General features: G+C 42.3%; 1 protein-coding gene across 1 annotated transcript; it reads left to right on the top strand.

Moving 5' to 3' along the window:
- Positions 1–1,879: 1,879 nt before the first annotated feature.
- LOC132567131 (GDNF-inducible zinc finger protein 1-like) lies at positions 1,880–12,777 on the top strand. The gene is made up of 7 exons (XM_060232764.1): positions 1,880–2,000; positions 4,137–5,398; positions 6,362–7,252; positions 8,917–9,011; positions 10,599–10,766; positions 11,343–11,500; positions 12,199–12,777. Exons 2-7 carry the CDS (start codon positions 4,137–4,139, stop codon positions 12,403–12,405), a joined length of 2,781 nt encoding a protein of 926 aa, XP_060088747.1. The 5' UTR covers positions 1,880–2,000; the 3' UTR covers positions 12,406–12,777.
- Positions 12,778–27,907: the final 15,130 nt, after the last annotated feature.

Below are 27,907 nucleotides of genomic sequence, written 5' to 3'. Positions count from 1 at the left end.
CCTGTCACCATTCCATCCTAAGGGCCTTTCCATGGGGTCTCTGTAGTGCATCAAAGCCAATGTGGGAATAAGATGTGCCACCACACTGCGGATCTGCACACAACAGAGATCAGTTCCACTGGAGCCAGCATGGTGTAGTGGTTAAAAGTGGAGAACTGAGTTTGATTCCCCTCTACTCCACATGTAACTGCTGGTGACCCTGGGAGTCACCATTTCCTCAGAGCTCTCTCAGCCCCACCTGCCTTGCAGGGTGTCTGCTGTGAGGAGAGGGAGATTGTAAACCAATCTGAGACTCCAGTCTCTTCTGTTAAAAAAACAACAGCGGTTTTGAATTCCAAGTTACCTCCCCAGGCTCCGATCTCAAATCTTCAGGAACTTCCCAACTCAGAGTTGGCAACCGTATGAGACTTAAACAGGGCTTCTTGTTAGCTGGATTATGCCCTATCTGCCAGGCCTGACAATGGTTTAGCAACATGTTTTTACCTATTGCTCTTTTATGGTCTGTTTCAATATATGTTTATTGTTTTTATGATCAATATAAAACAAACCATAAAACCAGCAAGCATGTATTGAAAATAAGCTGTAAAACAGCAGCTGGTAAAAAACCCAGGTGACTAATCCATGGACTGAATTGACATGTCCCTGTATATTGTCTTTTATTCACTTAGTTGCGTAAAGCCAGCATGTGTGTATGCTGTCAAAGAAACAACAAGAGGAATACTTTTAGGCTCCAGTATCCATAAAGAAACAGGATCATCCCAACCCTTGAAACCAGAATACAGAAATATATACAGCTACGATTGCCAACCTCCAGGTGGCAGCTGGAGCTCTCCTGAGATTACAACTGAGCTCCAGATCACAGAGATCAGTCCCCATGGAGAAAATAGCTGCTTTGGAGGGCGGATTCTATGGAATTATACCCGCCTGAGGTCCCTCCACTCTCCAACCACACCCTCCAGCCTCCACCCACTGGATCTTAGGGTTGCCAACCTCCAGGTGGGGCCTGCAGTTCACCCGCTTTTACAACTGATCTCCAGCTGGCAGAGATCAGCTCCCCTGGAGAAAATGGCTGCTTTGAAGGGTCAACTGTATGGCTTTGTACCATGCTGAGGCCCCTCCCCTCACCCTCTCCATCCGCAAAGTCTCCAGGTATTTTCCAACACACGCCTGGCATATATATATATATATATATATAAACTTAAAACATGCTTAAAACGTTAGCACTCATTGGTCTTAAAGGTGCTTTTTTGTATTTCTCCCATGGGATCCAAGGAACTGGATCCTTCCCCAAGGATGGGGGTGGGGGCATGGGCGCCTCAGTCATTAAAAGGAAGAGAGGTTTGGCTCAGTAGCTCTGCTGTGCAATTGAGAGAGCCTGGCAAAGCAAGCTATTCCTCCTCCCTTCTTCCGCAAGGGAGGAGCCTCAGCCAATGGAGAAAACAGAGGTTTTGCTCCAAAGCTCCTGTGCAATTGAGCAAGCCTTGCAAAGCAAGCTGTTATGCAGGAGGAGGCAAGCTATAGGAAGGAAACAGATGACAGCCAGTTGCTCAGGGGCCTGATAGGAGCCCTCCAGGGGCCTGATTCAGCCCCCGAACTGCATGTTTGACCCTCCTGATTTAGACACTGAACAGAAATCTTCCCCGCCTCGCCCACCAGGTGGCGACTGTGCTTCAAAACAGAACGTGAAACGGCCAGCAGCCAGTCTTAAAGATGGCTCTTGCAGCCTTTCCCGACTGCTGCCGATGCCGCCGTTTCCCGCGGGAAAGTTGAAGGAACATTCCAAAAGGACCTCCCACCAGTTTCCAGGCGATTTCCGATGCTACGGTGGCCGCCAAGGGTCATGTTGATAATTCTCTTAGATGGCACGAGGGGCGGGGTTGCTCCATGACGTAGCTGAGGCGGGACGGCAGGTGAGCTGCGGGGCTGTGACGCCTGCCGGTGACCAAACCTCGCAGGTGCTTCGTTGCCAAGGCAACCCCTCGGGCGTCACCACGAAGAAGGTAAGCGGCGCCCTGCAGAAGTAGACTCAGGAAAGGGTAATCCTCTTTCCAGCAGGGGCGAGTAGCCAGGTGCCTTTAGGAAGCCAGCAGCCTTCCTCTTGGATTTGCCCGAGGAATCAGAGGTCGGGCAGGACGGGGCTGTGCTGCCTCTGGACGTGGAGGCTGCATTAGGCCCGGGGCTAACAGACATTGATAGACCTCCCCAGAGGTTGGTCTCACCCCCCCTCCCCCTTAAGCCTGTGGCCATAGCTAAATCTTCTGGCAGCAGATTCCTACACGTTAACTGTGCACTGGGTTTCTTTTGTCCCTCTTCCATGTACTGCAAGTCAGTTTCATTCAGCAGCCCCCAGTTATAGATGTGTGAGAGAAATTCCTGTGTTTTTGTCCAACCTAGGCATAATTCCGTCATGTTCCCCACTTGCTATAGAAAGCTTTAGCTCTTCAGTGTTTCCCTTTTCCAAAGTGCAGTCACTATATTAAACACAATCAAAGGGATTAAGCTTTCCCTGTAAGTTCGAGGCTGATGTATTTGAATGATTATCTGCAGAATAAAAATCACTTTCTTGTATGCAGAAAGCTAGTATGTCAGGAGGAAGAGCTATAGGCTACCTTTTTCCTTGGCATATTGCTGTTCCTTTTCCAGGAAGCAGCACTGAAACCTTGAGGCAAGAGGAAAGGTGTGGTATAATTTTTTTAAAAAAAATAAATATAAATGTCTATGTAAGCCTGAATTTATGGGTCTTTTTATTCTGCTGTTCCTCCGAAGGCAGACATGCACAGATCTCCTCTCTTTCATTTTATCCTGGCAAGAACCCTGTGGGGTAAGTTATTCACAGAGAATGACAGAGAGAGAGAAGTGGAGATCCACAGTCCTGGTCCAACATTCTAACTATTTCACCACACTAGCTCAAAGTGGTGGAAGTGGTTAGCATGTCAAGCTAGGATCTGGGAGACCCAGGTTCAAATCGTCACTCTACCATGGAAGCACGCTGGGTGACATTGGACACTCTCAGCCTGACCTCTCTTGCAGGGTTGTTGCAATGATAAAATGGAGAACGGTGTAAACTGCTTTGGGTCCTTTTTTAAAAATTATTTACTGCTCCCCTCAATACATTTTAGCTGTACTGAATATGCACAAGTACTCTTCACATTTCCGCGTTATGGTTTTTAGAGGCAAAATTGAAACCCAAGGTTCCCGTGATAAACCAGCTTCCAATAAATACTTAAATACTTATAATAATAAATAATACTTATAATAATAATAAATTCACCATTTCTTATTACACATTACAAAATTGCCTAACATACCTAATACAGAACAAAAAATGCTAAAAATTGGACAACTACCCATACATAAATTCATAATACACATTAATGTACAATCGTTCTGGGCAGAGTCCTTGCACTTCCTTCCGCAACAAGTTTCAGTCCTCCAGTAGTGCAGCATGCGCAGAAAATCTTGGCGCAATGAGGCGGTACTCACATCTCATTTCACTTTCGCTTTATCCAACTTTCCATTTTCACAATTAAAGGATGGTAAGAACACTTTCAAAGACAGCATTTTTGTTCTATGGGGTATTTTATGAGAATTTTTTGTAAGTGATTTTGCAATGTTTAATAAGTGGTAAAATTATTATAAGTATTTATTGGAGGCTGGTTTATCATGGGAACCTTGGGTTTCGATTTATGCCATATCCATGATTCTCTTGTGTGTTGTTTATTCCATTGTTGTGGGTTTTAGGCAGGTGTCCTCTCAGATTTGCAAAGGTTTACACTACAGTTGATAATGAGTTATTAGTCTAAAGTGACTGAAATGAATGGGATTAAATTAGAGTATCTCTTGCACTGTTAAAAGTAAAACTATCTAACCCCAAAGCAGAGAATGAAAGGTAGTGGTCTGCCCAAGGCTACCCACAAGATTGGAATATGAAAGAAGTCTTCCAGGACCCAGTTTAACTTCATCTACAGCAACACAGATTATATAGAGAGTCCTTTGAATTCATAAAATGTGACTGGGCACAAAAAGATAGTTACTGGTGTGGTTGTTTGGGACAATGAAATTGATTGAGTGATCTTAGACAGTCTGTTAAAAGTTTTCTGATGTATTCTTTTTTGTTATCCTTGTCAAAATTAAAGATGGAGAAGGAAAAAGTCACAATGAAATCCACTGTTGCTGCTTCCAATCTTCTGAGAGCACTCCATTCTCTCTATCAGTTCGGTCACTTCTGTGATGTGACCATTCTCACAGACTGTTCTGGAAGCCAAGAGGTCTTTTTTGTTCACAAAGCTGTACTAGCAGCTTCCAGCAACTACTTTAAAAGTTTGTTCCTCAAAGATGAGACATTGAATTCCAAAAATTGTAGTGTGATGCTCCAGGATGTTCGCACTGAAGAATTTGTTGCCTTTCTAAAGTTTGTCTACACGACAGAAATAGAGATTGAAGTGGACAAACTACACCAGATGAAGGCAGTCGCCAAAAGATTGGAATGCAGTGATCTGCTTGATGCCTTGGAAGAAGTAAAGGCTGGGGGCCAAAAGGAGTCAGGTTTGAGTGTTCATCCTGAAAGATCTCTGTGGAGTCAGGTGGAGCAAAAAGGGGACCAGGAACAGAGGAATTCATCCAACATTTTGGCAACACCTACAAAGAGAAACCTTTGGGACAGAAAGAACTGTGTAAAAGTATCAACCAGCTATGACTTCCCTGAAAGTAAATGTGAACATTTGAACAAAGATGAGATAGGTCTTGGTGTACCTAAAGATGAAAACGCAGCATCTCCTGGACATTACAAAGGAGAGAAACCCAAGGCTTTTGACGCAGGCAGTGTCACCCAGGAAGAGGATAAACTTCTAAATCAGGTGGACTTAACCTACATAATGAGCAAGGTGCTTCCTGGACAGGAAGAGGATGAAAACAATTTGATTCCTAGTGGAACTAAGCTTAGAAAATTGCCAAACAGCATATCCAAAGTGCTGCCACAACTGTACATGTGTGACACATGTGACCGCTCCTTCCGCTTCGCCAAGCAGTACCAGTCACACATTGAACTGGAGCATGGCCTGAATCTGGCCATTAAGTACAGCTGCCACATGTGTGACCAGCTCTTTGCCAGCTGCCAAAACCTGAAACAGCACAGGCTCACCATTCATGGTGGTGAGCAATGCTTCCCCTGCTTGCTGTGTGACAAAAAATTTCAGTGCCAAAAAGACATCAATGACCACGTCCGGAGAGTGCATGAAAAGAAGCCTAACCCTCAAAGATGCCCCTATTGTGACAAGGTTATCAGCTCCAAATGCGGCCTGACAGTTCACATTCGGACACACACGGGAGAGAAGCCTTATAAATGTGGATGTTGCCCGGCAAGCTTTGCTCAGAGGTCCACATTTAATACTCATGTCAGGTACAGCCTTTCCTTTGTATATTTTGGTATCTTGGGAGACAAGTTTGCAAAAATCCTAGCTCTTTGATGTCAGAGTTTTTGCTGTCTTAATCTGATCATAGGGGTTAGCAGGACATTTTAAACTTTTAATACCAAATTTGATCTTGCTGAACAGCTGGTTATAGAATTTAAATTCTGGGAACAGTTTCTTGAATGTAGGGCCCCCCCTCCCTCTCTGTCTATATAAATTTTTTTGCCACTGTGTGACACAGTGTTGGAATGGATGGGCCATTGGCCTGATCCAACATGGCTTCTCTTATGTTCTTAAGGTCGCCTTTTTTGGTTCCATCTCATTTCCTCAATTGTTCTGAGCCTACTGGCAGCTGTTGTGTTCTCTTGCAGCCAGGACTGGGATTCCCAAAGATGCAATCCACTATTCTGTGCCCTCCCTCCCCCCCCCCCCCATCCCTGTAGTGTTGTGTTCTCCTCTCTTCCTCTCTGCCCATCCAATTCTGCAGACCACTTTCAAATCCATTCATTCCCTGAATTGCTAGGAGTTGTGTACATTTCTGTAGTATTTTGCATTTGCTGCCAAGATTCTGAAACTCCCAGGGATACTGAAGTCTGTCCATCTTCAGGATGTGTTTTCTTCCAGTGAAGTACTTTTGCCATAAAACAGCATCATATGAACATATGAAGCTGCATTCTACTGAATCAGACCATCAAAGTCAGCATTTTCTACTCAGACTGGCAGCGGCTCTTCAGGGTCTCAAGCCTATTTGCCTGGACCCTTTTTAATTGGAGAGGCCAGGGACTGAACCTGGGACCTTCTGCTTACCAAGCAGATTCTCTACCACTGAGCCACCATCCCTCCCCAAAAGAAGTTACCCATGTGAATACTCAGATTGCATATGTGATTTGGGCATACTGAAGGACTGAACCTAATTGATGTGTATGTTTTGTTACTTTTTCCCCACCCAACAGAAAAATACATGAATCAGGGCAAGATTGTAAACTCCTGCCAGGTTGCTGGATGGTAATGCCACCAGCAGACAGGTTGGACGCGGCAGATGGTAAATTTGACAGTACTAAGAAAGCATGTGTCAAAATACCAAACACTGACCTGCAAAGAGAATCCAAAGGTGAAAAAACCTGGGGGCTTGAGAAAGAGTCAAGGAGTTCTGCAATAGAAGCAGAGTCTTGTGATCAAGAGGACAGGCGGGGTCAACGTGATGCATCTGGCGCTGAAAGGGGAAATGCTCTGATGGCTTTCGAAGGAGAAGAGGGAGGATATCGTGAAACAGGAGTGCATGACAATAGAGATCACGAGGCTCTCTCTTTAGGTGATGACAATGATTGCTTCAATGACCACCAGGCGGAAGAAGAAAATGAATTGGATGACAAACACAAAGGGAGGACAGGCAATAAAAACAAGGTGACAAAGAGATCAGCCTATGTTATCACATGCCATGAATGTGCTGAGACATTTGCATCGCGTAAAAAATATGTTGACCATTGCAAAGATGTCCATCATGCTTTGCCAGGGAAAGCATATCAGTGTGACATTTGCAGCAAGTCCTTTGCCAGCTACAACAGCTGGAAGGAGCACCGAGCATGTGTCCATACGGAAGACAGGCAGTTTGCCTGCATGCTCTGCAATGCCACCTTTAAGAGAAAGAGGGACGTGAGGACACACTGTATGCGGAAGCATGAGGGGCGAGTGAAGCGTCCCCTGTGCTCTGTCTGCGGGAAGATCTTGAGTTCGAGGACAGCCCTGGTATTTCACATGCGAACCCACACTGGGGAGAAACCATACCAGTGTGGCATTTGCTGTTCAAGATTTGCTCAGCCATCACAGCTGAAGATTCATACCAGGTCAGCCTGAATTGCTTCTTTTTTCCTCCTCTCTCATGTATTCTGCATGCATCTCTTATTTTCTCAGGTACTCCTTTGCAAACAATGGCTCATAACTGAATGGTAAAAGTGAGCAAGGGCAATCTGTGTGCGAGAAACCTTTTTTTTTTTTTTTGGTGGGCAGGCATCAACTCTCAGAACTGTTTGAATGGTGAAGGAATTGGAATGTGCTTGGTTTTAGTATTAAAAAGAATTGCCAGTCTTTATTATGCATTATGTACTTGAGCATCATGAGCACTCTGCAAGAAAAGCATTCATGTGTTCCCCGTGACCTTAAACACATACAAAGTGGCCTGTACGTAAATAAGATGGAGGAACAGGTTCCCTGCAGACATGGTTGTACATGCCTAGAGTCTGTTAGTGTGATATGAGAAGACGTTTCACTCAGATATCTGTGTAAGGATTTTCTACTTTCCTTTGTGAATGCTGAGTTTTAATGGATTTTCAGAAGTCAGGGTCAAAATTGCCAGTACAGGTAGCCTGGTCAAAGGAGAGAGGTGAAGTCCTTGTTGAGGTCTAATTGTGTTGGGATATTGCAAATGTCATTCCTTCAGTTATGAAAGAGTTAACATGTTTTTTTATGCATGCTAATATTAGTTAGCTTAGAACCAATTAGGTGTTACATACTCATATCCTGCCAGAGAAAAAGAGGTATTATTCATCATGAGATAAATTTGGGAAGTTCTGCTGGCTAGATCAATGCTACATGCAGTTTGTCACATACAGTAGAGGTGGTCCTTTGGGGGAAATATCTCTCTCTCTCTCACACACACACACACACACACACACACGAGTTTGGTCTAAGATGCAGAAAAGATGGGGCTTAGAAAGGAGGTTATTTTACATTCTATGTAGCCCTTCCTTATTTTCTAGTAAAGTTTTCTTAAAGTTAAATACACATGTGCTGCATTGCTTTATTCTGCTAAGTATCAAACAAGAAGCTTAAGACCTGTGCTAGTATTATAAATCCCTCATTCTTAGTGTTAAAAACAAAGGCCTGAGGGCACGTTTTACCATGTGTGGACTCTGGTGAACACGTTTGTGCCTTCACTCAAGTTCCAGTTGACCTGTGACTCTGTGCAGCTTCTCACACAGCTTTACTTCTTAGCTTTGGCAGCAAAGTGAACTGCAAATAGAAATGAAGGCTATCTCTTCCAAAACCTTTAGATGGAGAAGGCTCCTTATTGTAAATGTGAAGTCTCATTTCTTTGCAGTCTTTTGTCTCTCACCAAGTGAGTGGGATTAATCTATCTGTAACATTCCTGGAAAAGCCCCGTGACGCAGAGTGGTAAAGCTGCAGTACTGCAGCCGGAACCCTCTGCTCCCAGCGGAAATTGGTTCAGGTAGCCGGCTCCATGTTGACTCAGCCTTCCATCCTTCCGAGGTTGGTAAAATGAGTACCCAGCTTGCTGGGGGGAAAGTGTAGATGACTGGGGAAGGCAATGGCAAACCACCCCGTAAAAAGTCTGCCATGAAAACGTGAAAGCAACGTCACCCCAGAGTTGATAATGACTGGTGCTTGCACAGGGGACTACCTTTACCTTTAACATTCCTGGAGTAAGGAATTTCGGTATGAATTAACATTCCCTTGCTTTTTCAATATTTCCCTACTTCTCTGAACGTAGGTCCCATACAGGGGAGAAGCCATATATTTGTGAGGACTGTGGAGCGTGTTTTGCAGACAAAGGCAAGCTGAATGGTCACAAGAGGACACACACAGGTAGGAGTTTTAACGCCATTCCTTGAAATGACAGAGGGCTGTACAGACTGATGACCATAGTGGCAAAAGATCTCAGCAGGTATACATTTATGCTCTGCTGAGTGGCAGAACGTCCTAACTTTATGCCAGTTTGAAGCAGCGACTTTCTTAAATATGGTACAGTCATTGAAAGTGGATCTGTAAAAGGAATAGTGAGTGCATCTGTTTAATGGGACAGCTGTAGTGTATCAGCAGTTTTGAAATATTTGAGTGCTGCTTTTCTGGATTTATTAAAACCACAAGATCCCCATGCATGTATTTGTGTAAAAACATTATTTGAAAATGCATTGTATGATTATTTTGTTATAATGGATCACTGCCAGAGACATTGTCAACTTGTTAATTATTTATATGCTGATTTTTCTCAGTAAGACTAAAGGTGGATTACAAAATTTGACAAAAACAAATCTAAGAGCACAGATTTCTGTTAGACAAGTTGATGTACACTGTCAAAATGCCATTTGTGTTATTGTTTTATCCTATCATGAGTGTTTTATATATTTATTTTATGGACTTTGTAACATTTGTTACTTATTAGAGTTTTTGTACTGATGCTTTTTAAGAATAGGTTTTGAAGAATATTCATTTTTTTGGCCAACTTTTGGGGCTTTTTTAAAGTTTGAAGACATGTGCACCTTGAAAAAATTGGGTGGTGGTAAGGAGTGGATCATGTATATAACAATAATAATAATATTTAATTTATATCCTGCCCTCCCCACTGAAGCAGGCTCAGGGCGGCTCACAACACAGGCACTTCAACAATTAAAACAATACATATTATAAGTACATACATATTATAACAGAACCGTTTATAAAATTCTTCATCATTGTAATTAAAAACATTCTAGGATTAGATTAATATAAAAAACTTGGTGTTATGCATCGTACAGTTTTTCCATGGCGACGGTATTCATTCCACAGTATGCTGTAGGATCATTAAGTAAAGGCCAGCTGAAAAAGAGCAGTCTTGCAGGCCCTGCGGAACTGAGCAAGGCCCGCACCTCTTCTGGCAATTGGTTCCACCAGTGGGGGCTGAGATCGAGAAGTCCCTTTCTCTAGTAACTTTCAGTTTGGCCTCCTTCAGCCCAGGGACTGTCAATAGATTTTGAAAACCAGATTGCAGTACCCTCTGGGGAATATATGTGGAGAGACGGTCCCTAAGGTAGGCAGGTCCTTGGCCATATAGGGCTTTAAAAGTAATGGCCAGCACCTTGTACCGAATCCGGTACACTATTGGCGGATACATTTACATATGCATGCATGTAAATTCCCGTAGAAATGGGGTTTTAAATCTGCAGGAATGAAAGTTGGAATTATTTCCCCCATTTCATCCTGATTTCTGCACATGGCTCTTACATCACATGTAAAAAGATGTGTAATTTTAAAAACAGTGAATGAAGGAATGTATGCCTCAAAAGGAGAACATGACTAAAATATATTTAAGAGATACTGGGGACTACAAATTGAGAAAAAAACCTCCCTGGATTCTCTTGAAAAATCTTCTGTGGGTGATGGGTAAAAGAAATGGTTTCTTTGTTTCCTTTGCAGGAGAACGTCTTTTTAAATGTGATGTGTGCGGAAAACATTTTGCCACCAATGAATACTTAAAATGCCACAAGCGCTGCCACATGGGAGCCAAGCCATTTAAGTGTGACGTCTGTGGGAAAACATTTGGACTGAGGGCCTCCTTAGCCCAACACAGCAATGTTCATGCAGGTAAGAGATGTCCTTTGAGGATGGAGGAGAGGTGTGAGGGGACAGACGTGCCCCAAAAAAGTCAAGATGGAAACAGTTGTCAAAAGTGATGCTCTGTGCTTTCTCAGAGCTCTCCTCAGACTGAATTTCCTGGGAATGATTAGGATTAGCCACTGTAGACTGCTTCTATAAGCCGTTTAGGTATCTTGGTACATAAGAAAACCAAAGACTGTAGCAACAGTAAAACACAAATGTGGAAGCATGCAAGTGAAGCCATCTGTTTAACATCGTATTTAAAATCCCTGTGTAGCCCTCTAGTATCTATTGTTTACTTCCCCTAGCTCCCAATATACTTAGTATCCTTCAAGCAATATTTCAGACACTAAAATGCTACAATACAATTACCTCTTCTGAAATTTTAAAAAATCTTATGTTAAAGATTGACACTGCATTATATATCATAAAATACTTGTTGATTGTGTCCAATTTTTAAATTTAAAAAAGGGGGGGAATCACTATGTATGTAGTATAGATGGTACTTTCAGAAGTAAAAAATGTACTCCATCATTCATTGGGGGTTTGGCTTTTCCTCCTCAGAGACACCTCCTTATTTCTGTGAGCAGTGTGGGAAGACCTTCACTCAGCAAGGAGCCCTGAGGCGTCACCAGCGAATTCACACTGGAGAAAAGCCATACAAGTGCAGGGCTTGCGAGAGAACCTTCACTGACATGTCCACCTTGAGGAGGCATGTTCTGGTATGTGTGTGAAGTTTGTGCTAGACATTTTTGTTGGGATGAAAAGGCAAGTAAACTTTTTATTAGCGATTTTCTTCCCCAATTTTTTTCTTAATCCCTTCATTGTTTCTTTTTAAAAACTGAGCAAAAGATGTCTTTATGTGTCTGTCATAATGCTACTACGTGAGGATACCTAATGAAGCTGCCGTGCAGTAGATTCAGGGCAGACCAAAGACTCTTCACCCAAGAGGAAATTCTTAATCATATTATGCAACGATGGCCACTGGGGTTTGGTGGTGGTGGAGAGTACATTTGGTGACTCTGAAAAAGTTTCAAGGCAAGGGGTTTTGTTGTTTTTGCTATTGCCTGCTTCTGTATAGCAACCCTGCACTGGGTGGTCTCTTATTTATTTTATTTATTTATTAGATTTTACTTGTAGGCTGTCCTTCGCTGAGGAACAGGGCTCAGGGAGGTGTACAACATAATAAAATTCCAACACTATTTAAATGCAGGTAAAATTCCAATATGGTTTAGACTGTTCAGACTCCCTGAATTAGCTGTTGTTTCTTCAGACAATAAACTGGCATTGATCTGATCTTTTTAAAGCTTTTGGCAATTTTAGTGGCACAGTAAATTCCCTTTAAGAATTGTTTGGGTTTGCCTCTAATTTAGAATTTATATAATAAAAGACATTTTTTTCTTTTCCCCATCTACTGTAGGTCCATGATCGGAATGCTCATTGGAGAAGTTTCTTAATAGATCTTACTATCAAAAAGGATCATAATTGGTCCAAAATAGAGACTTTGTCTAATATCTGCATGGGGGAGGACTCCAGTTCACATACCGTATCAATGTTGGCTGGGAGGTCAAGGTGGAGTGACAAGACTTTGCCCACAAAAAAAAGCTTGCAAAAGTCTCACAGCTGATGGCCGGATTCCTAACATTTGGGGTTCTCAGTGAGAGAGGTTAAAGATCTGATTATCCCAAACAATTGTGCTGGGTGAGAGCTAGCAAATGTGTGAGAGGCTGACAGATCGCACCCAAAGAGTGCTTGTGAATGGTTGCTCATACCCTTGGAGAGAAGTGGCAAGTGGAGCGCCTCAAGGATTTGTTGTGAAACCTGTTTTGTTCAACATTTTTATAAATAATGTGGATGAAGCAATAGAGAGAATGCTTATTAAATTTGCAGATGATATTAAATCAAGAGGGGTTGCAAATACAGTAGGGACACGATACAGGATGATCTTGACGGGCTGGAAAACTGGGCTGTAACTAATAAAATAATTTTAACGGATAAATGTAAAGTTCTGCATTTAGGTAGGAAAAATCCAATGCATGGTTATAGGATGGGGGAGACTTGTCTTGGCAGTAGTATGTGTGAAAAGGATCTAGGGGTCTTAGTGGACCATACGCTGAACATGAGTCAGCAGTGTGATGCAGTGGCTAAAAAGGCAAATGCAGGTTTGGGCTGTATCAACAGAAGTATAGTGTCCAGATTACATGAAGTGATGGTATCGCTTTGCTCTGGTAAGACCTCACCTGGAGTATTGTGTTCAGTTTGGGGCACCACATTTTAAGAAGGATATAGACAAGCTGGAAAGGGTCCAGAGGAGGCTGATAAAGATGGTGATGGGGCTGGAAACCAAGTCCTATAGAGAAAGGTTGAAGGAGCTGGACATGTCTAACAGAGGCGGCTGAGAGGTGATATGATCACCATCTTCAAGTAATCGGAGGGCTGCCATATAGAGGATGGTGCAGAATTGTTATCTGTGGCCCCAGAAGGTAGGACCAGAACCAAGGGGTTGAAATTAAATCAAAAGAGTTTCCGGCTCAACTTTAGGAAGAACTTCCTGACCATTAGAGCGGTTCCTCAGTGGAACAGGCTTCCTTGGGAGGTAGTGGGCTCTCCTTCCTTGGAGGTTTTTAAACAGAGGCTAGAGGACCATCTGACAGCAATGCAGATCCTGTGAACTTAGGGGGAGGTATTTGTGAGTTGTGCAGGGGGTTGGACTAGATGACCCTGGAGGTCCCTTCCAACTCCATGATTCTATGATTGGTCAAGATTGGTGGGCAGATACCCTGAAAAGTGTATTAAAAAGAGGGAAAAGCCAGCACAAGCCAAGTCTTTAGGGAGTGTCCGTCTCTCTCATCTCTATGCTGCAAGTAACCACAAGAAGACCCCTGGGAAAGGTGAGACTTTCTCTTGTCAAGGTTTCCATAGGAATGGTGACATACATATTGCTGTTATGCATTTGGGGTGGCTTTTGCTTTGGCTAATGTAATAGAATACTGGTTAGCCATAGGAATAGTTGTAGGATACAGTATGTGAGGGTGTAGCCATATATCCACGGTATTTTCTTGTAAAAAAAAAGGAATGAATTTGAAAACTCTAAATGGAATTAAATAAAGGAAATCTCTGAAGAGACCATGCATCAATAAATGGTGTTTACTTTTCTGGGAAGTATCTTTCACAGAGTAAAAGTTTAAAGATCCCCACTTGCAGCTAAGGGGTTTAACCTGGAAATTACACACGTTAACAATAGGGGTGTGCAAAAAAAAAAATTCGGAATCAATCGGATTCAGAAATATACAGAGCCAAAATATTCAGAATACCGTATATTTCCATTGAGCCTTGGTGGCAAAATATTTGAATACTGTATACTCACCACTTCCCAAGAAAGAGTAGTTCCACTGAGGAACCACTCTGACTGTCAGGCTGTTGTTCAGTCGCACAGTCGAGTCTGACTGTTTGCGTCCCCATGGACCACATCACACCAGGCCCTTCTGTCTTTCACTATTCTTCTAAGTTTGCTCAAATTCATGTTTGTTGCATTGATAACAGTGTCTAACCCAGGGGTGCTGAACTCATTTGTTATGAGGGCCAGATCTGACATAAATGAGACCTTGTTGGGCCGGACCATATGTGTCCCTATTTAAGATTAGGTAGCAAAGATATAAACTTTATAAAGGATAAAGATAAACACAAAAGATTTTTTAAAAAAACTTAAAACATGCTTAAAACAGCCCTCGGTCTTAAAGGTGCTTTCTTTGTATCTCTCCCATGGGATCCAGGGAGCTGGGCAAAGGAAGCTCTGGCTTTTTCCTTCCTTCCCCGGGGGCCAGGAGCGGGAGGAGCCTCAGCCAATAGAAGGAAGAGAGACTTGGCTCAATAGCTCTGCTGTGCAACTGAGAGAGCCTGGGAAAGTCAGCTTTCTCTCCCGCCTTCTTCCCCAAGGGAGAAGCCAGAACCAATTGAGAAAACATAGGTTTTGCTCTGTAGCTCCTGTGCGATTGAGCAAGCCTTGCAAAGCAAGCTGTTATGCAGAAAGAAGCAAGAGAGAGGGAGAAGGAAGCAGATGATAGACAATTGCTCGGGGGGGGCAGATAGGATCCCTCTGAGGGCCTGATTTGGCTCCCAGGCTGCGTATTTGACACCCCTGGCCAAACCATCTCATCCTTTGATCTCCCTGCCATCCAAGGGACTCTCAAGAGTCTTCTTCAACACCACAATTTAAAAGTATCTGTTCTTCAGTGCTCAGCATTCCTTATGGTCCAACTTTCACAGCCATACATAATTACTGGAAATACCATTGCTTTGACTATACAGACTTTTGTCAGCAGTGTGATGTCTCTACTTTTTATTATGCCGCCTAGGTTTGCCATAGCTTTCCTTCCAAGGAGCAGGAGTCTTTTAATTTCATAGCTGTAGTCACCATCTGCAATGATCTTGGATCCTGAGAATGTGAAGTCTGTCATTACTTCCATGTCTCCCCTTTCTATTTGCTAAGGAGTGATGGCGCTTTAATGTTGAGTTTCAAACCAACTTTTTTCGCTTTCTTCTGACTGTTTAGCCAGAAACTACAGAAAACAACTGCGCACCATTTTCTATCTGAAAAGACTTCAAGTATTTGAAGATGGATGGGGCTGTCCATCCCCACATCCACAACACATCACTCATGCCTAGAGCTGGATCATGCCCTGCCTTCTAGCTGCTCACTATAGGCCACTGTGACCAGGCCGATGTCCTCACAACCCCCCTGTGTGTCATTGACTAAGTCAGATGCACTCGAGAATCAGAAAAGACTGTATCACCCTAGACAGGTTCCGTTTGTAATTTTGGTTAAATGTGTTTTTGTGAAAAAATATTTCTCCCCTTATATTGCTATAAGTGTAGTTTAGGCATATTTCATAAATCAAACTAAATGAATAGCAGCTTCACTCTGCTAAGAATAAGAACCCTAATACTGTTACATAAGCATGAATATTTTATGGGCCAAAGAGAAATACTACATTTTGTTGCATTGGTTGTTTACTTGAGAACAGTCTCTGAATTTTCATTAATGCAGACAAAACCCTTATATTTTAACTAAACATATTCATGACAAATTATTTAATAGCATTGTAGGGTTTTTTCCCAAATGTAATTTATAGAACATATGACATCTCTTCAGTCTGCATCTTTCAGCATTTAATTTTTGAGCAGTTTGTTCTTGATATGCATGAATATGAGTGCATGTGCTTTCCAGTTTCTGCTTTGTTGAGGAATGGAAATGCATTTCACATTTGTGTTTTGTCTCCTGCTGCAAAGCAGAAGTTTTTCTTGTAGATTTCAATCTAGCCTTGTATGGTCAGGATGGATGCAGAGACTGTTGTCAACAAGCATAGTCATCACCTCAATATGATGGAAACACACACACACACACACACACTTTTAATGTACATTAAACTCATAAGAACATAAGAGAAGCCATGTTGGATCAGGCCAATGGCCTATCCAGTCCAACACTCTGTCACACAGTGGCCAAATATATACACACACACACACATTGTGACTAATAGCCACTGATGGATCTCTGCTCCATATTTTTATCTAACCCCCTCTTGAAGCTGGCTATGCTTGTAGCCGCCACCACCTCCTGTGGCAGTGAATTTCACATGTTAATCACCCTTTGGGTGAAGTACTTCCTTCTATCCGTTTTAACCTGACTGCTCAGCAATTTCATTGAATGCCCACGAGTTCTTGTATTGGGAGAAAGGGAGAAAAGTACTTCTTTCTCTACTTTCTCCACACCATGCATTATCTTGTAAACCTCTATCATGTCACCCCGCAGTCGACGTTTCTCCAAGCTAAAGAGCCCCAAGCGTTTTAACCTTTCTTCATAGGGAAAGTGTTCCAAACCTTTAATCATTCTAGCTGCCCTTTTCTGGACTTTCTCCAATGCTATAATATCCTTTTTGAGATGCGGTGACCAGAATTGTACACAGTAATCCAAATGAGACCACACCATCGATTTATACAGATGCATTATGATCTGGCTGATTTGTTTTCAATTCCCTTCCTAATAATTCCCAGCATGGCGTTGGCCTTTTTTTATTGCAATCGCACACTGTCTTGACATTTTCAGTGAATTATCTACCACGACCCCAAGATCTCTCTCTTGGTCAGTCTCTGCCAATTCACACCCCATCAACTTGTATTTGTAGCTGGAATTCTTGGCCCCAATGTGCATTACTTTGCACTTGGCCACACTGAACTGCATCTGCCACTTTGACGCCCACTCACCCAGCCTCAACAGATCCCTTTGGAGTGCCTCACAATCCTCTCTAGTTCTCACCACCCTGAACAATTTAGTGTCATCCGCAAACTTGGCCACTTCACTGCTTACTCCCAACTCCAAATCATTTATGAACAAGTTAAAGAGCAATGGACCCAGTACTGAGCCCTGCGGCACCCCACTGCTTACTGTCCTCCACTGCGAAGACTGCCCATTTATACTCACTCTCTGCTTCCTATTAATTAGCCAGTTTTTGATCCACAAGAGGACCTGTCCTTTTACTCCATGACTCTCGAGCTTACTAAGGAGCCTTTGATGAGGAACTTTATCAAAAGCTTTCTGGAAGTCAAGGTAAACAACATCTATTGGGTCTCCTTTGTCCACATGTTTGTTCACCCCCTCAAAGAAATATAACAGGTTAGTGAGGCAAGATCTTCCCTTACAGAACCCATGCTGAGTCTCCCTCAATAACTCGTGTTCTTCAATGTGCCTACTCATTCTGTCCTTGATAATGGTTTCTACCAACTTTTCCGGTATTGAAGTCAGACTAACTGGCCTGTAATTTCCCGGATCTCCTCTGGAACCCTTTTTAAAGATGGGGGTGACATTTGCTACCTTCCAGTCCTCAGGAATGGAGGCAGATTTCAATGAAAGATTACATATTTTTGTCAGGTGATCCACAAGTTCAACTTTGAGTTCTTTCAGAACTCTTGGATGTATGCCATCCAGAACTGGTGATTTATTAGATTTTAATTCATCTATCAGTTGTAGGACCTCCTCTCTTGTCACCTCAATCTGACTCAAGTCTTTCAACACCCCTTCCAAAATAAGTGGTTCTGGAGTGGGCAAACACTTCTCATCTTCCACAGTGAAGACGGAGGCAAAAAATTCATTCAGCTTCTCAGCCATTTCCCTATCCTCCTTCAGTAATCCTTTTACCCCTTGGTCATCCAAGGGCCCCACTGCCTCCCTGGCTGGTTTCCTGCTTCTAATATACTTGAAGAAATTTTTATTGTTGGTCTTTATGTTTTTTGCAATATGCTCCTCAGTCCCTTTTTGCCTGCCTGATCACAGTCTTGCATTTGATTTGCCACAACCTGTGTTCCCTTTTATTAATCTCACTTGGACTAGCTTTCCACCGCTTAAAGGAGTCCTTACCTTTTACAGCTTCCATTACTTTGTTTGTTAACCATGCAGGCCTTTTCTTATACCTGTTTGTGCCTTTCCTAACTTGTGGTATATATTTTATCTGAGCTTCTAGGATTGTAGTTTTAAATAGCCTCCAAGCTTCCCCAAGGTTTTGATTGTATTTACCTTTCCTTTCAGTTTCCTCTTCACATGTCTCCTCATCTCAGAGAATTTACCCCTTTTAAAGTTAAACGTGGTTGTGCTGCTCTTTCGGGGCAACTCTCTATTTATACAAACAGTGAAATCAATAACGTTATGGTCTCTGCTCCCAAGCGGTGCAATCACTTTTACATCTCTCACCATGTCTTGGGCATTACTTAGGACCAAATCCAGGATCTCCCCACCCCTGGTAGGTTCTGAGACCATCTGCTCCATAGCACAGTCATTGAGAGCATCTAGAAACTCAATCTCTTTCTCTCTACCTGAATACATATTGACCCAATCAATCTGTGGGTAGTTAAAATCACCTATTATGACTCAAGATCCCTATTATGGATTTTATGTAGCAGGAGTCTGTTGACTATGAAATAGATTGGCCTTTCTAACTTGGAACCTATCACCATTCCATTCTAAGGGCCTTTCCATTCCTGAAGAACAGCATTACTTTCAACCCGCCTCTCTAAAAATGACTAAACAGGGGACTTCCGGCAAGATGGCGGAGTGAAGCGGACTCCTTCTCTGTGCTCTGGGGAGGGAGTTCTGTTTGGGGGGAGATTGAGGGGGTCTCTTATCCGGGGACACCCCTTACGGAGCTGTCGGAGACGCTCCGAAGCCTGGGGGGCTGCTGGAGGCGAGGGAGGAACGGAGGTTCCTCTCCTAGCGCCAGCTTCCTCTGTGGCCGTTTCCCCGTCCAACACAGCTGTGCCAAACTGTGCCGCCGGAAAAGGGAGACCGGAGGGGATTGGAACAACTCCCTTCAGCTTACCTAGAAGGTTGTTTTGGCATCGGGGTCTCCATTCTTTATGTGTTTCCAATTTTCTGTAAACCCTTAACGAACGAGAGAGAAGGGAATCCGCCGGTGAGCGATCCGATCTCGGCTTGAGTGGCTGTGAAAGCGAGCGGCGGGGAACAGCGGCGAGGGGGACGGCTGATAAGCGGCTCTTTAAGAAGCTTCGGACAACCGATCGGCTGAGTGCCATGGTGAGCGAACGTAACTAATTTCATACTTGAGGGGGGAAGAAGCAAGTGGAGGGGAAGCGTTGAAGGCTAGCGGGACTTGCAGAAGTGAAGGGACTTGCAGAAGCCAGACCTTGTGTGGGGGTGAGAGGAGAGATCCCGGTCGGGGAAGATGAGCCGTAATGGCCGCCGCGACCTAAACCAATAACGAGAAGCGGAAGTTTCCGATGTACTGGAGCCGGCCGGGGTCTGGAAAGTTTTTTTTTTCCCTTGTGTTGGCGTGTTGAAATTCCCCCCCCCACACACTTTTGACTCTGCCTTGTGCTTTCTGTTCTCTCTCCCCCTCCTCGTGGTGAACGTTGTTGAAGGAAACCTGCTCTTTTTTAAAGCTATATTTTTTACTGGAAGAAAGAAACGGATGTTTTGGGGCTATGGGCTCTAGAGACTGCTCCTGTGAGATCAAAGGGTAGAGACGCAGTTCTTAGCAGCTACCACTGCGGCTGCGCTCTACTGAAGAATATGGGTGTCTGACTTTATATCTTTAAAGAGACAGTTGGAATATAGTTTCTTCTCAAGTTATTTTGAAGATGCCTTTTGGATTGTGTACCTGTCTTCATTGAATCTATCCTGTTACAGACCTTATTGGTCTTTTCAAGATAAAACTTAAGACTATATTATTGTTGAACAGTGGTCAGGACATTTGGGTACTGATTAACTAGAACTGAACTTGTTGTATAAGAGACTTAACAGAAAAAAGAGGAAGAGAGAAGAAGAAAGAGAAGAGAGAAGAGACAAGAAGGAAGAAGGAAGCAAGAGCAGATAAGATAAGACTGTGTTTTTTTTTTGGGTGAGACAATTTTGGGGCTTTTTAATCACGGATATTGCTTAATATTGTATAATTAGCTAGAAGCTGATCGAACTCAATGGTTTGGTAAATTGCCTGACTGACTTAAACTTTTGTTTCTTACTTTGGGTCTTTTTGCTGTTGGTGGGGGATTCCTGAAACTCTGAACTGCTGGTTGTATTTAAGAATCATTTGAGTGCTGATTACTATTCAGTTCTGCCTTTATTGAGTATTGTTAGTAGAATCCTGGTAGAGATTTATTGAGAATCTCGTGTATTTTGGGGCAGATTCTATATTTGGATTAAGATACGCTTTTGCCATGACAGAAACAAAGATTAAAAAATACCTACAAGGTACCCCCCCGGCAGGGGGGGCAAAAGCAGGTCAAGCACCAGCCAATCAAGATTCTGTAGAAAAATTACAAAGTATTGTTACAGCTGGTTTCAAACAGAACCAAGAAGCGTTGGATGCTTTGAGAACAGATTTGATGTACCAAGTTAAGAAAACCAATGATCAACTGGCAGAATTCCAAAAGCAGTTATTGGCCAATACTCAACAGGTTCACGGATTAACGGCCAAGGTTGACAGAATGGAGGACCGGGATAGGCAGACGAGCAAATTGGTCAGAGAAAATCAAACAGAAATTTTAGAATTGGAAGATCGGGTGATGAGATTAGAAATGGAGAAAGCTACAACGATTCTACGTTTCCAAAATCTACCTGAAGAGAAGGAGGAGGATTTAATTCATAAAATTATGGACACTTTAATCATTGATGATGAAGAACTATTGGAGGATGGCCCGAAAGATATTCTCTGGGTCAAAAGAGTTTCCTCAACTTATACAAGAAAACACAATCTTCCCAGGGAGGTGCAAGTAAAGTTTGTACGCCCAGAAACTACGGAGAAGATTCTTCGGAAGGCCAGAGAATGTGAAATTAACTGGAAGGGTACCAAGATAAAAATTTTGAAAGAAACACCATGGAGCGTGAGACAGCGGAGATTTAAATTTAAGAAACTGTCTACATGGCTAATCAAGCACGAAATTCAATTCAGATGGCTGATTCCCCAGGGCCTCTTTTTTACATTTCAAGCTAAAAGATTTAACATCACCACTGAGGCAAAGATGGAAGAATTTTGGGATGAGTATGTGACGCGTAATGGATCGGACTCAGCAGAAGAGCAGGAATTAGAAGGTGCCAAGAAATCTCCGGAGGGCGCGACTCCCAAGAGAAAACACGAAAAGATCAAGACTAGACTTCAGAGCAGAAAAGACCTGGCGAATATACCTGATAATATAGATCCACCAAAATGAATTCCAAGACAGGTATCAAAATACTTTCTCTGAACATTAACGGCTTAAATGAACCTGGCAAAAGGAAGAAGACCTTTCAACAATTGAGAAAATCAGAGGCTCAAATTACTTGTTTGCAAGAAACCCACATTAGAGAAGATAATCGGAAGTATTTGGAAAATAAGAAATTAGGAACCTTATACGCGTCATGTGATCCATCGAAAAAGAAGAAGGGAGTTGCAATCTACGTTGCCCAACATATTAAGTCGAGTTGTTTATATTCGGACGATCAGGGGAGAATTATTATTGTGGAAGTGGTACTGAATGGACTTAAAACAGTATTAGCAAATATTTATGCACCCAACGAAAATCAAGAAAAATTTTACCAAGCACTGCATCTAAAACTTAGTGAACTTAACTCAGACAGGTACTGTATTGTTGGGGACTACAATGCAATATTTGATATTAAAATGGATAAAAAATATGTTGACCCCCAAAAGAGGAAGAAAAACCGTAACATATTACCAAACTCTTTTTTGCAAATGGCCGAAGAATTGAACTTGGTGGATGCTTGGAGAACCAAAAACCCGACCACCACTGATTTTACTTTCTATTCTCATGCACACAAATCTTGGTCAAGAATTGATATGTGCTGGATATCTTTGGATATGATTCTCTCAGTGAACCAAACAGACATCCTCCCACAGTCTTATGCAGACCATAGTCCAATTGCGGTGACATTGGAGGAGCAATCAAGAAACCCTCGTTGGTCCTTAAATCTGCAAATTTTAAGAGAACCACAATTTCTGGAAACCGCAAAAAAAGAAATTTCAGAATTTTTTAAGATCAATGTGGAAAAAGATACTAAAATTCCAGTTATTTGGGATGCCTTTAAAGCCTTTTTCAGAGGTGTTGCCATGAAATACACAGCGAGGAAGAAGAGAGAACGTAAAAAAAATTACAATGATCTTATATCCAAACTGAAGTATTTGGAGCAACAACAGAAAGCGACAAACCCAAAGGATGTGAAGACCAAAATTAGTTTTATCCAACATAAGATCAATCTTTTACTAGCGGAAGAAATTGAGAAAAAGCTAAAATGGACAAGACAAAATCATTTCGAAAACGCAAACAAAGTGAGCAGATGGTTGGCATATAGACTGAGGAAGGAAAAAGAGAAAAAGATTATCAAAATGCTGAAAAGCGAAACTAATGAGGAGCTATTTCAAAATTCTCAAATGAAAATTGTTATACAAGATTTTTACAGGAATCTCTATAAGAAACAGAAAATCGAACAATCAAATCAAGAAGACTACATAAAGGGGGTGGAAGTTAAGCAACTAACTCGGGAACAACAAGTAAGTCTGGAGAGTCCCATCTCAATACAAGAAATTGTGGACGTAATTAAAACCCAAAAGAGTAATAAGACACCAGGTCCGGACGGATTACCGATTGAATTTTTTAGAGCATTTGAGGACTTATTATTGTTACCCTTTAAGAGGGTGATTGAAGAAGCTTACAATACAGGTGTGATTCCGGACTCTTGGAAAGAAGCTTTAATTACACTTATTCATAAAGAAAGTACTGACCCAACAGAAGTTAAAAATTATAGACCAATTTCGCTCCTGAACAGTGACTATAAGATCTTTGCAGCGATACTCGCGAACAGGTTGAAGAAAGTAATCCCTAGCCTGATCCATGAAGATCAAACTGGTTTTGTGCCAGGAAGATTAATGAATCAGAACGTGAGACTCTTGTTGAATGCAATTGAATATTATAAGGAGCATCCGGATAAAGAATTTGCCGCCATTTTGGTAGATGCAGAAAAGGCCTTTGACAATGTTAATTGGAGCTTTATTAAAGCTATCTTGGCTGCAATTGGCTGCGGTGAAAAGTATATTAGAATGGTCGATGCGGTGTACTCAAGGCAAACAGCAAAAGTAAGTTTTAATGGGATAATGACAGACTCAATAGAAATTGAACAAGGTACTAGACAGGGATGTCCCCTTTCTCCTTTACTCTTTATTTTGACATTGGAACCGTTGATTAAGAAGATTAGAGAAGATCCTCAAATTCAAGGCATAAGAATAAATGATATAGAGCTGAAAACCTTGGCGTTTGCGGATGATTTGGTATTTATTCTTGAACAACCTGTCTCCTCGATAGCTCTTTTGAAGCAAAAAATAAGAGAATTTGGTGAAGTTTCAGGTTTTAAATTGAATGTTGCCAAGACTAAAATCTTATCAAAAAATATGTCGGAAGACCAGATTCAATTATTAGAAGAACTGTCGGGATTTAAACATGAAAAGAAGATTAAGTACCTGGGAATTTATCTTTCAAATGACTTAAAGACTTTGTATAGAGACAATTATGAAAAAATATTGAAACAAATTCGTCATGATTTAACTAATTGGAAAGATCTCCAGATTTCGCTTTTGGGTAGAATTGCTACAATTAAGATGAACATCCTTCCGAGAATTTTGTTTTTGTTTCAAACAATACCAATTTCGCTACCCAAAACATTTTTTCAACAACTCAGTACCATGACCAAGACTTTTATCTGGCAGGGCAAGAAAGCCAGAATCAAAATGAAAGTTCTACAGGACAGTAAATTAAGAGGTGGCCTAGCCCTCCCAGACTGGAACCTATATTACAAAGCTAGTGGCATGGCATGGTTGAGAGATTGGTGCAAACTGGATAATAAGAGACTCTTGATTATTGAAGGTGCAGGTTTGGGAGAAGGTTGGCATAATTATATGTGGTACCACGTTCCCATAAAAACAGGCCACTTTCTCAGACATGAAATAAGAAGATCTTTGTACAAGATTTGGAGTGAAATTAAGTTACAGTACTCTTATACTCCTAAGTGGATATCTCCGATAGAAGCCTTGACCCATCCCAATCTATACAATTGGGACAGATCACAGGACTACGCGTATCTGTTGAACGATAAAAACGAATTGATTGAAGAAGAGGTTGTTAAGTTAAACTGGTGGCTTCAATGCCAATTGAGATCAAGATTTCGAGCAGATAAAGAAAAAGGCTTCGTGAACACACAAATTGAGCTAGACCTTATCTTAGAATCCAAGCAGAAGATAATTTCAAGAGTCTATGACTGGTTGCTTCAAATTAAGATGTCCGATGAAACGGTGAAGGAAGCATGGATTCGTTGGCTTAAAGATTTTGGCCATAATATGGATTTGGAGGAATGGGAAAAATTATGGAAACAGAACTTAAAGTTGATAAAACCAGCAGAGCTCAAAGAAAATCTATACAAAATGGTTTATAGGTGGTATCTTACACCGGATAGATTGGCCAAAATTTACCCTACGTACTCCAATAAGTGTTGGAAATGCCGAGAAGTTAAAGGATCTTTATACCATATATGGTGGCAATGTAAGACCGCTAGAAAGTATTGGACACAAATTAACATCTGGACTCAAAAAATTTTGGAACTACAAGTCTCTCATGTGCCAGAATTATATCTCTTAAATATCTGTAGGCAGAAAATGCCCATAACAAAACTGAAACTGTTGATGTATATCATCACAATAGCCAGAATATTGTATGCTAAGTACTGGAAAAGTGACAAAACCCCGAATAGAGAGGAATTTATAAACAGATTATTAGAAACTGCAGAGGCCGATTTAATGTCCACAAGATTAAGAAATGGAAATGTGCAAAAGTGTCAGGAGGAATGGAACCCTGTTTACAAATGGGTTAAGAGTAAAGGATTTGATTTGGAGTAACTATATTGAAATATGATATAATTATTGATTAGTGAGAATGATTGCTTCTAGTTTAAGAAGTAAAGGCTTTGACATTAACATTAGCATTGTGTTTTATACTATTACATGAACGGAATAACTGTGAACTCACAACGAAATGTTTTTCACTTTATTGAAACCTCTCCGCCTCCCAGTGTGTTTTGGCTGTGTACTTGTGGTGACTGTGTGGGAGGACGATGTATGTATTTTGTATGTGTTTATTTTTCTTTTTCTTTTCTATTGTGTATGTAATGTTTGTAATCTTTTCTTTTTTCAAATAAAAGTAAAATTCTCTTAAAAAAAATGACTAAACAACAGCACAGCTGTTAGTTTTGTGGCTCAGAAAAGATCAAGATTCAAGTAATTATTGCTCCATTTTAATAGAATATATTGAAAAAGATATTGGATTTATATCCCGCCCTCCACTCCAAATCTCAGAGTAGCTCACAATCTCCTTTATCTTGCTCCCCCACAACAGACACCCTGTGAGGTGCGTGGGGCTGAGAGTGCTCTCACAGCAGCTGCCCTTTCAAGGACAACCTTGCCAGAGCTATGGCTGACCCAAGGCCATTCCTGTCAAGTCTGAATATAACTCTGGCTCAACCAAAGAGCATGCTGGGTAGAACCAAAGTAGAACCAAATGCGGCTAGTGCCTCTCTGCTGTTCCCCCCTCCCTTTCTTAGAAACTCTCCCTGCTTTGAAATGGTGATGTGTGAAAAGTCTTATCTGAACCTTCTCAGCTCAGGCCCGGGGGAGTCCTAGGAGCCTGGTAAAACATCAAGGCCACTACGCCTAATCAACATGAGAACGTATTAGTAACATCTATGTGTGAATGTCCCCTGCACAATTTCCCTGCCCGTAGGAATGCTTTTGAAGTACTCTTTATATGCAATGTATTTACTGTATGGTTTCAGTCTCTTCAAGCCCCGGCTTAGGCCGTGAGCATCCAGTATCAATAAACTAGTTTCTTTGTATCTACATCGACTCGTTATTGAATCTGCAGACTTGACATTTTGAAGAGACTCCCTTTGGAATTCATCCACCCTGGCAACTTTGTAACCTGATGGCCGAAAAGATTCCAGGAGACAGGGAACTCCCCTATTTGGAGGAAGAGCCGGCGGCACCCTGGCATGTACTAAACGCCAGGTGAGCCGCGGTTTCCCCTCCACACTTCCAACTGGTGATCACACCCCAGCAGTACCGGCCGTGGACCTCAACCACCACAATGGACGAGGCCCCTGCCCGAAGGGACGTGATCCTGACCCGCCACATGAGGGTACGGCTAGCCAAGACGGAATCCACCAACCCGGGTTCCCTGGAGTCGGGCGAAGCAGAAGCCGCCCTCGACATCCAAGAGCAGGAGGAAAACCCCGAGGGAGAGGAGAGAGGGGGAGAGGAACCACTGCCGAAGGACATGCACAAGCATGATGCCCGCATGTTTTGGGCTATGGTCCGAAAAGAAGTGGATGGGGCGATCAAGGGCCTGAAGGACGAGATGCAGGCTATGACCAACTCGTTATTGAATCTGCAGACTTGACAATTCCAGCAGGTGCAAGTGGAGGAGTGGAGAATCAAACCCGGTTCTCCCAGATAAGAGTCACTTAGCCACTACACCAAACTGGCTCTAATAGCAAAACAATCCTGTTCCATAAACTGTGAAACATTCAAGAGTTTGTGGTCTCAGAGTTTCATGATAATAGATTTTGGCTTGGCTTCGTATAGTCACTAATGATGTGCAGAGAACTTGGGGGAAGAGGGAGAGATGAAGGTAGAAATTTGGGTCAGCTTGAACAATCCATCAGCAGAAGACACTGAGAGCACTGAACATCAGTCCCTGAAGGACAGAAACAGAAATGGCATCAGTGTCCTAATTTCTCCCCATAGCTCTTATATACAATGATAGTGAGCCCATTCATTGTATCTGGGGGCTCTCTAGTGCACCAAAATCAATGTAGGAATAAAATGTTCCACCACGCTGCTGCTTGTTTTTGTTGCAACTCACTCCCACAGTTACACCTCTGGAATTGTTAGTTGGCATGCAGGATGTGTGGTAGTCCTGTTTTAGGTGTAACCATTTATCTACAGCCTATCTAGTTACTTGCAGAAGAGAATGAGCCTTTTTTCAATGTCTGACATCAGCTTGCTGCTTTTCCAAAGTCAGGGAGGAAAAGGTATGATTCTTTCGTACGCACTCTGCACTTACAGCTCCAAGGTGCATTCTCTTCTTCTCCATTTTATCCTCACAACAACAATCCTGTGAGGTAAGTTAGGCACAGGGTCATCTGGCAAGCTTCGATGGCAGAGTGAGGATTCAAAGCTGCATCTCCCAAATCCTAATTTTGACAATCTGATCACTACACCACATTTCGGAGGGTCCCACCCCTCTGGTCAACAGTGCTGCTTGACAGACACTTCCATTCAGTCTTGTTGATGTGCCTCAGTGGCCCCCAGTCACAGCTTCAGAGGTAAAAGGACTCCTTGCTTCTCCTTCATTTGGTCAGGCCTCCGAGGTAGACCTCTTTCCCCCTCAGCTTGTAAGGCAATCTCCCACCTGATGGACTCCAGTGTTGGCCAAGGTCTTCACTCAGATAAACCGTTCCAGAGTTCTGCCTGCTGGCTGGAAACAAAGCATAATTTCCCCAATAATTAAATGGGACAACAAACAAG

Source organism: Heteronotia binoei, chromosome 1 (assembly GCF_032191835.1).
Source record: "Heteronotia binoei isolate CCM8104 ecotype False Entrance Well chromosome 1, APGP_CSIRO_Hbin_v1, whole genome shotgun sequence".
NCBI lineage: Eukaryota > Metazoa > Chordata > Lepidosauria > Squamata > Gekkonidae > Heteronotia > Heteronotia binoei.
This window is presented reverse-complemented; position numbering and strand designations above follow the sequence as displayed.

Bases quoted from the DNA above. Each gene is read 5' to 3' on its own strand.
- LOC132567131 (XM_060232764.1), top strand. From the start codon at position 4,137: ATGGAGAAGGAAAAAGTCACAATGAAATCCACTGTTGCTGCTTCCAAT. The intron at 5,399-6,361 runs GTACAGCCTTTC...CCCACCCAACAG, and splicing joins ACATTTAATACTCATGTCAG to AAAAATACATGAATCAGGGC. The intron at 7,253-8,916 runs GTCAGCCTGAAT...CTCTGAACGTAG, and splicing joins CAGCTGAAGATTCATACCAG to GTCCCATACAGGGGAGAAGC.